At 38.8% G+C, this 10452-nt stretch overlaps 1 protein-coding gene across 1 annotated transcript; it reads left to right on the plus strand.

Annotated features, from left to right (window-relative positions):
* The first annotated feature begins 4112 nt into the window (after positions 1–4112).
* agrp (agouti related neuropeptide) lies at positions 4113–6146 on the plus strand. Its single transcript, XM_072671539.1, has 3 exons — positions 4113–4248; positions 4645–4739; positions 5946–6146. Exons 1-3 carry the CDS (start codon positions 4113–4115, stop codon positions 6144–6146), a joined length of 432 nt encoding a protein of 143 aa, XP_072527640.1.
* The last annotated feature ends 4306 nt before the right edge of the window (positions 6147–10452 follow it).

Raw genomic sequence — 10452 nt, forward strand, 5'->3', positions numbered from 1 at the left:
CACAAAAAAAAAACTGCCGGCATAGTAATGCAGCAGTTAATGTCTGCTGCACAGCTCTAGAGGGTTGTAGGTCTGATTCTAATTCAGGCCACTGTATTTTTAGGGAGTTTGAGGTGTCCTCCTGTGTCCATGTGAGATTCATTTGTGTGCTCTGGTTTCCTGAACCAATTGTATGGTCTGTACATTTTAAAGCACAATTTCTGTTTATTTGCTAGATTTAATCTTATCTTTAAAAAAAAGTCATGTTGCGTGTGCAAAAGTAATGCTGTATTTAGTTCATTTTAATTTTTCAGTTTTTGCCAGCAGTAAAAGGCGGAAGCTTAAAGATAGCTGATATGCATATACAGCTCATAGGCCATGCCGTGTGTTGACCATCTTGAAGATATAATGCTGTTTAAAAAATGTATGCTATACCAGGAAATTGACTGCCCTTTTAACCAAAAATAACCTAGAAAAGTGCTAGAATACCTGTTATTTATTTTTCCAGTAAGCAAGAAATGAAATAAAATCATCTCAATTTAGTCCTCATAAAAGCTTGCAGTGGTTAGAAAAAATAGAAACAGTCACTTCCTGAGGATTGTTCATCAGGTGGTTGTTAAGGTTTTATACCATTCAGAAAAACAGGTCTGTGGCAGAGAGCACAACTGGCCCAGCTCTGAGTAAGAAGGCCCTTCCTATGATGCTAGCTAACAGAAGTGCATTCAGCTGTCCACTAACGTTGTATGAGCAGCAGTATAGATATATATATATATTTAATAATAATAATAATAATAATAATAATAATATATAATAATATTTATATAAATAATTTGTTAGATTCCCATTCGGTCCAAAAGTGAAAATCTATGAATAGGCAGGTGCAGACTGGCTTTGGGTATTTTTCTGGTGAGCCAGTCTTTTAAGGGCCGGCCTTTTTTCCCAGCCTTGGCCTTATATAGCCCATATTTCATCACTGTCGCACAAAAAACTTTCAGTGGAATCAGAGTAAAAAGAAGTCACTTTGGAGCACGAAGATGAAGGACAAGAACAACTGCCAGACTCACGTGTTGAAAAATATTTTGTGTGACAGTGAGAATATACAGATATTCAGTAGGTCATCTTAGGTGCAGGGACACAATAGGCACAATCCGTTCTAGCAGGTAGCTGTAAAATATGGTGATGCAGAAAAGGTGTGCCAAATAAGATAATGGCTTTGCTGGCTGATGCCGCACAGTGTGCTATGATAACACATTTATTTAAGCAGTCTGCAGGTGACTAATTTCCTCCACATTTGACAATTAATATATATTATATTTTTATTATATATAAAAATATAATGTATATTAAAATAAATATATACCCCTGATATAAGTTGACATCAAGCTTAGAGCAAACACTAGGAGCTTCTGGCTCTTCAATCCCCTTTATTTTTTTACTTTGATTCATTAAAAACATCAGTTATTATTTTGGGGTATATTTGTATTACACAAAACAAACAAGCAATTAATAAATAAATAAATAAATAAATAAATAAATAAATAAATAAATAAAAGTGGGGGTTCCTGAATAAAACCCTGCCCATTTCATGCAGTCAGTTTATATCCATTAAAAGAAAACACAGCCAAACGTGTAATTCTCTTTAATGATCACAGCCAGAAGTCCTAATAAATGTTGCACATCAATGTCGCTTTCCACATATTTCCGTTCCATTGCTCACATTCTGATAAAAACCAAAATAATGGAAGAGAGCTGATTGAAGTTGATGTGCAGACCCCTGAGCATTTTATTGCCTATTCCCCGTATTTGCAAAGCGTGGATGCTTTACTGCGTCACCCATTAAAGAGACGGTGGAGTCAGCAGCTCATGGGGACCGCATTAACCTCAATGCTTCCACTAAGTACTGCAGTGTTTACCAAGCAGTAATGAACATCAAATGGAAGAGTAAAAATGAAATGGTCACTTTGTACTCTGCCCAGTCTGCCCACACAGATGCATACACGTACACACCACTTCCGGTCCTCAGAGCCAAGCGCAGGAATATCGGGGAAGACTTTAGAATGGAAATATGACAAGCTGCACACAAAACAACCCTCCCAGCCTCGGAGAACCCATACACTAGAGCTGGGCCAGAATAAATGTTTATGTTATCCAGTTGAAAAGAGGGGGTTACGAGACTAAATGCACTGTGAATCAAATAGTTAGATTTGATAGACAATTCTGTTATCTCACTAGAATGCTTCACACTGTTATACCTTAAACTGATGTCCTCCAGCCCTGCTCCTGGAGGGCTATCTTCTCAGATTTTGTATTCAGCTATATTCCATCCATAATATAATATAATATAATAGGTGTATCTACTAAATTACTATATAATGTATGACATTCTTGACTTGGGAGGTGGTGGTGGCCCTATACAATTTGTTTGCATATAGGAAGAATGAACACTGTATCTGAAGTTTGCTCGTTTATCTTTGCACTGATACTACTAAGTTTTGGAACACTTGGCCAGTGGCATTGTGCAAACTGGATGTTCAAATCATCCCATGCATGCAAAAAATATATAAATATATTTTAAAAAACTGTGTTGGAAACCACTGAACCTCCAATTTGATGAGTGACGATAACAGGCTGCTTTCAAGTGGTCTTCTTTTTTATTAGAAGAACAAGGTTGCACACCCTTAACATGCACACCCTTAACAGCTGGATGATAAAGATCTTCGGTCAGCTGAGTGAACTACAGCATAAGGAAAGATGCAAACAGTTTGTACACTGCTCCATTTATGTACTAAAACTACTCCAAGAGCAGCAGATGTTACTAACTAATAAACTGCAACAACCATTTCCCATCCTAAATGTTCTGTTTACCTCCCTGATAAACCACATAAATGCTCATGTAGAATGACTACGATCCTACCGCCTGAACTGCACTGAAGGCAGCAGTTTGCAGGATGCTAATTGGCACATTACAAGCTTCCATTACATGTAAGTCACATTAGCCATGTATCTCCAGTACAAAAGTAAATGAACTGATTGACTGGGTTTGGGCTGAGGGTGGATTTTATTATTATTATTATTATATATTTTTTGCTACTATTTCTTTTCTGACTACTGTTAAATGTTGAGTTTTGTGGCATTTTGTCTATGAATGAGCAGAAACTGTTGTAAAATGATGTCCATTAAAGTGATCATTTAGCTACCCAAAGGATTCAATTATAGGTAATTTGTGTGTGTGCTTGTGTGTGTGTCTAAAAACAGCAAGGCGTAAGAGACCACTCCTCCACCCGCTGATTAGGATCATGTGGCCCTCCTCCTAACCCAGGGACTCTTATAAAGCTGAATGTGGTACACACCCTTAACCGGGGTAAGGAGCACTGCAGGTATGAGAGATGATCACACACACACACACACACACACACACACATAAATACACACATTCATACATACACAGGGTACACAGCCTCTGGGTAAACATGTTACTGTGTGCCTCAGGCGGCTTTAAGCCTCATGCAAGAAGTTTCTTGCACTAAGGGCTGATTCCCGGACACAGATTAAGCCAAATCCTGGACTTACTTTGCTCATAGTTTTTTAGATGTTTTTAGAACTGTTTATAATCTGCGTCTGGGAAACCAGCCTTACGGTAAGTGCTTGGCTTTGAGATTGCTGCAGTGGTCTTTATGACAAATGTACATCTTTACACTCTTAGTGGGCATTGAAATGACTGGTTTCAAGCTATCTAGTATAATATAATATACACTCTTTAAAACGGTGCTTCAAATGGAGTCACAGAAAACCCACTTTGGCTTCTGTGAAGGTTTGCAGTAGATGTGTCTGAGTCTGAAGAACTTTTCAGAAGTTGGAAGAATCTTCACCTGATGAAAATCTAAAAGACTTCAAAAGAAACTGTTTCTTTAGGGAATCAAACATGGTTCTCCAATGGCACCACTCATAGAACCCTTTGAAGTACCTTATTTTGAAGAGTTTAAGGGTCGAAGTATGACATATTACAAGGTTGTTAGCCATTTGCTTGATGGTTGGGATCTTCTTGTGTACTTTTTTTGCTTTGTTTTGTTTCAGTTCAGTCTGTCAAACACCAGTTTAAAAAGAGTGAAGGACACCTTCCTGCATCAGTGGCCATGTTGAGTCTTGTAATGTTCTGCTGGTTGAGTCTGAACATGGTCCAGGTGGCATCTGGTCTCGTCCGCACTAATCGTATGGAGGACTCGCGTCCGAGCATGAGGAGGACAGACAATGTATTTTTCCCAGACATAAGTAAGTGACACATTACACCTGTGTTGGCTAGAAGGACACAGAAAGGAGAACACAGGTCTGCTTTGTGAACTCCAGGCACGGTATTGAAGTGTTTGGTTCCACTAGCAGCTTACCTGATTCACTTGAATAAAGAAATTGATTAGATCAACTAGATATTGAAAAGGAGCTGTAAATACTGAACTTTCTCCAGGAGAGCTTTGGAAACTCTTACACGCATCTGGTCAAGAATTTGTCATTTTTTCATTTTGTGTTTATTATAATGTTATTTATTTATTTATTGCCCAGTTTATTCAGTATTATATGATGTTAGTTTGGTAACGGAGTCATATCAAGTACATGATGAGTCATAGGTCAGATTGGAATGTTCTGATCATGCCATTTTTCATTGTTTTCTAGCTGTGCAGGACTCGGTTCCTGGAGTGGATCCTATACGACCCAGGATCGACTCAGTGGAAGAACAACTGATGGTGGATCCTGGTTCCTATGATGAAGTAGGCTTACAATCCCCACTTACAAACGTTCTTCATTTTACAGCAGGATAAACAAGATTGCTCCAGGAAAACCAAAAGAAATTCAAATTTCCTGGAAGCTGACGTGTTTTATTTTTTTGCATGCATGTGTTCAGAAGAGCTTGTGCTCAGTCGACAGTGGTAGCAAACCATATAAAAGAAAGAAGCTTGTTGTTGTCATGCTGTAATAATTATGTAGCCTTTGGGTAACTCAGCTTTAGTCTGACTTTTTGAGCTCTGCTCCAGCGATTATAGTCTATAACATGGCCATAAATACACTCTAATTACTTTGACTGTTTGGTAAGAAGCCTAAATGTGGCACAAATGTTTGGTACTACCAGTAATACACTGGTTTTATTGGTTTTAAAATAGACAGGAATGTTTTAGAGCTCTATAACCATTGGCAAGCCAAGTATCAAAAAGTATTGAATAATAAAAAATAATAATAAAATACATTTATTGGAATAAACCTTTGTGCATCTGTCTGAGGGTGGTAAGTGATCTGCATTGATTTTGAAAAGTAATAATCTATTATAATATTTAAGAAACAATGCACTCATTTGTTTCAGCAAACTGGCAATCCCAGGCTATTTTTAAAACACACACTTTGGTTATTTGTAATAATATTTATTCTTCCAATGTTTATATGATATTCCTAGGGCTAGTTTCCAGCACTAGTATTAGGCAATGATGTGACCAAAAAAGTAGATGATTCGATATTATCAGTCAATATTATCAGTTGATATTATCTGTCAATATTTACAGTCAACCCCTAAACTGATGCATTTCACTAAAGAATGTGAGAATATAGTTTTGGAGTGTAATAAATTTTTACAGCACTGGTGTAAATCCAAATTGTACTTTGTGCTCTTTCTCATGTATAACTATAAACATGTATTTTTGACAAGTTGAAGGATACAGAACCAGTAATATTACAGAATTTTACTTAAATATGACTTGGATTATACAGCGTTACAGTGTTACACAGCTCCACCGCAGTTACACAGTGCAGTAGCAGTGAACCGGCCCAAAATGGCAGTGACAGAGACACTGTTTTGCTTATTACGGGTCATTGGAGCATGATTTTAAATGTGATATGTTAAGGTACAATTGCTATATAGTGATTGAGTGGACTGCAGAAATGTACACTGCTGCTGATTATACTGCCTCATGATGCTTTTTCGTCAGTACCCACAGGACGTGGCAGACGCAGTGCAGCTGCAGAGGAGAGGCACACGCTCCCCCGGCCGCTGCATCCCTCACCAGCAGTCCTGCCTGGGCCACCAGTTGCCCTGCTGCGATGCCTGCGACACCTGCTACTGCCGCTTTTTCAAAGCCTTCTGCTACTGCCGCAGCATGGACCACACCTGCAAACACGGGCGTGCCTAGCACTGAGGAGACTGCCCCTGGATCGGGGTGCTGGTAGCAGCATATGTACAGAAGATTTGTGCGCATATTGGCACACACTCACACACAAACCCAAACACAAACACATATGTCAGTATGCACAGAGATGCATGAAAACATGCAAAATTGACAAAAAGTATTGATATTTGGTTATTATGAGTGTATTTAACTACAGTACCAGGCATCTAGAGTCATCTGTGTAAAAGTTTATATGCATACACACTTCTTATTCTAGTGTGCAGATCCTGAAAACCTGGATTTCTTAGAGGGAACACCATTGCAAAGTGTTACATGTTATTCATTGTGTTATTATTGAATTGTTATTTACACAGACTGAAAACTGGCTCATCTTGTGGGGAAATTATTACAAAGTGACCATGAAACCACAGCAGTCATGGAAAGGTTTCAGACTTTCAGATGAATGTAATATTTCAGAGTGCCTCTTCTTGCTCCTTTCTGCTTCAGCTTTTGTATAGACGTCGCCTCTGAACTTAACTATGTATATTATTGTGTGTCATCAATAAATAATGGGCAAAGCACATGGCTTGTTTGTTTATTTGTTTGAAATGTATTTGTCATGGTCTTTTATTATTCTGAGACAAAACACATTGTTAAAACACCAACAGCAATAATAATAATAATAATAATAATAATAATAATAATAGTAATATATCTCACAAGCAATCTGCTGTCACATACCAGTTTTTTTGTTTTTACATTATTGAAGCTTACATGCAGTTTTGGTTGAAAGTTTACATGCACCTACCATGGATATACACTGATCAGCCAAAACATAAGAATCAAGTTTCTACACTTAATGTGCACTCAACCAGCTCGAATGACCATATAGGAGCACTTTGTAGTTCGATAATGACAGACTGTAGCCCATCTGTTTTTCTGCATACTCTATTAGCCTCCTTTCACCCTGTTCTTCAATGGTCAGGACCCCACAGGACTGATCACCTCAGACAATGTGTCATTTAGGGTGTGCGTCATTCTCAGCACTGCAGTGACACTGACATGGTGTGTGTTGTGCTAAGTCGAGTGGAGTCGAGTGCTGACACAGATGTGCAAATGCACACACAGCTTGTCTAGTCCTTAAGTACTGCCAAGCAAGAGCCTATTGACAGCATGCCTAATACCAGGCGGTAGGCTAGAGGGGTATAAAGCACCCAGCACTGAGCTGCAGAGCAGTTGAACTGAACTACATTCAATAATTTTGGGATTAAGTGGGGTGGTGATTATCCAACATCCTGATCTCACTAATGCTCACTATTGCAATCAAATTCTCATGACAAAGTTTAATAAAATCTACTAGAAAGCCTGCCCTGGATGTTTAGGAAGACACAATGAATAAGCAGGTGTCCCAATACTTTTGTCTATATATGTGTCTCTCTTGTCATTGTGGCCAAACAATTAAATCTTTGTCCTACCTGGCCATAAAACTTTCCTTCAGAAGGCTTTTCATTGTCCATGCAGTCAGCTGCTATCTTGAGGGTGCCGATTTTGAAGCAGACGCTTCTCTCTTGGACGGCCTTTCAGTCAATGCTAATGTATAATTAGTTTGACATTGTGCTATGACCCCAAGTCAGATTATTCCTTTTGTGTGCCTTTTGAGCTGTTTTTTGTGTTTGTCTGTTTCTGTAGGTGCAGATCCATGATGGGCCACCAGGGGAGCTCTCTATAAAAAAGTCAGAAGGAGCTTGCCCCAGAGAGAGATGTTTAGGGCTCCTCTCCTCTGATGACCTGGTAGACCACCCTGCTCAGACTGACCCAGCACTTCCATTTTACACTCTGTTTACAGTCCAAATGTCCGGATGTGGTTTTGTTCCGTAAAGTTATTGAGGATGCATCAGGATGTAACTATAACAGCCACAATGCTGTTCCAACAGCAAAATTACTGTACAGGGTGACCCGTTTTCAGGAGCTTGTACTCCTTGGTACACAAGTCAGAACTTTACATACTCTGATCTCCCTCTGTTAGCTTGCTAGCTTTCATTAAATCAAATGAAGTTAAATTCCTCCATTCATTTACAGTACATTCATACTGGCTCATACTTCTATACAGTGCCCAGTGTTTGGTCTGGCAGAGGGTCTGGGGAGTTTTGGGAAAACCAAAAGAGAGCAACTGTCTCTATGCTGAGGGAAAGCTTTTTAATAGATTTTGAACCATTGCTGTGAGGATATATATATATATATATATATATATATATATATATATATTTTTTTTTTTTTTTTTTTTTTTTTTTTACATTATTGAAGCTTACATGCAGTTTTGGTTGAAATGTTACATGCACCTACCATGGATATACACTGATCAGCCAAAACATAAGAATCAAGTTTCTACACTTAATGTGCACTCAACCAGCTCGAATGACCATATAGGAGCACTTTGTAGTTCGATAATGACAGACTGTAGCCCATCTTTTTCTATGCATACTCCTACCTCCTTTCACCTAATTGCAATCTGCAATGTTGGATGATTATCACCCACATTAACCCAATCTCCCCAACAAGTATTAGATGGAGCACCACCCTCATTCCAGAGAACACAGTTTCACTGCTCCACAGCTCAATGCTGGGGGGCTTTATACCTTTCTAGATCATGCCTGACATTATTCATGATGCCAATGGATTCATGTTTATCTGCTCCAGATAGTCCTCGTCTTTTGGCAATACTTCACTACAGGGACTAGACAAGCTGTCTAATGTTGTTCCATTATTTGTTTGTCTGCTAGTAAGTAAAGTTTCTTAAGTTTCTATAAGAGATGTATGTTACGACCTGATTGCGACTGTACATGGGTATAGAGTGTCTGCATGTAAGAATGCACCATCTGTCTATACAGTTTGTTGATTGTTTGGGCTTTAGCTCTCTAAGCCAACCACAGGAATACACGCACACTCATCTTCAAAGTGTGTGGCCATTTCACGTGTCTGTGAGTCTGATGAAACAGGCATAAAGTGGCTCTTTGTGGACCTTTTTCACCCTAGGCACAGTTAAGCCCTAGACAGCTGACTTATTCCCACTCGTCAGTGTATTCGTATTACGTACACATAACACATGTCCCAAGTTTTCCAAAAGAATGACCCCACTTGGGGTCATAAGAAGTCAGAATTGTGCTATGTACCTGTATAAAACAAGTCTATTGGGGTTAAATGTAGAATGCAAGCAAAGGTAGTCTAAAAATGACGTTAGTTCACATATTCATATTAAAAATAATTCATCATTTACATCGTAATTTAAAAGACAAAATTTAAAAGGTTTAAAAAAAAGATTTCTCATAATAGTTGATGTTTTGCCTGTCTCTAAAATAACCTCTAAGATTTGCATCACCACACCCTGGTAGATGCATTAAAATTGATGGTTAATGAAATAAATTATGACAATTGGTTGCACAAAAATAAACTTTTACATTAACACATTATGTTCATTAGTTTTGGAAAGATTGGTGTTCATGTAACACATTTAATTACTTTGCAACCATTGACCATAGTTAAATCATGAACATTAAATATGCTGCCTTTTAAAGGAGCACTATGTGTTCCTTCCTGCCACTGGATGGCACACTAGAGCACCAGCAGCTTAGACAAACAAATGCTTCAAAAATGAAATGGAAAAAAAAGAGTCCTGTTAGCATCTTTGCATACTGTTAGCATTGTGGCTAACCTGCTCAAATCCTGCTGAGCCTGGCTGTTAGCATTGTGGCTAACCCACTCTTTCCATGCGGATCCAGGCTGCTGTCCCTTTTAGTATTGTAGATTATCTGCTGCTTAGCCCAGTTGTCAGCATCGAGGCTATCCTGCTCCAAACGTCCAAACTTTCAAACAGTGTATTTTATCAACATGTTGTCAGACGACTTGATGCATAAAACTGATTGATAGATTTAAAAATGTTATAATTTTCTAAGATGGTTTTCAGTTTCCATGATGTTGTACTGATATATTTTGCTCTTTGCTTGTAACTGTTGCAGATGCAGACTCTGCTTCTGGTCTCTTTACCGTAGAGATTTTGCCCAGCTAACATGTCAATATGGAGCCTGTATGAGTAGCCTAACTGAGAACCAGAAAGCTTTGTCCTCAGGTTCCATGTTGACTCCACATATGGATGCCGACCTGGGTCAGTGATGGAACCAGGAGGGGTTAAGCATGGGCCACATCTGAGTTGTACACTGAGATTAAGGTGGGCTGTTATAATTGGGCCCGTTTGGGAAGCCCAACTGGGATCCAGTAAAAAAGTATATACACATTCACTCAGAGGCCATGCCCACCTGGAAGCCAGCTGGAAACT

This window comes from Salminus brasiliensis, chromosome 25 (assembly GCF_030463535.1).
Source record: "Salminus brasiliensis chromosome 25, fSalBra1.hap2, whole genome shotgun sequence".
NCBI lineage: Eukaryota > Metazoa > Chordata > Actinopteri > Characiformes > Bryconidae > Salminus > Salminus brasiliensis.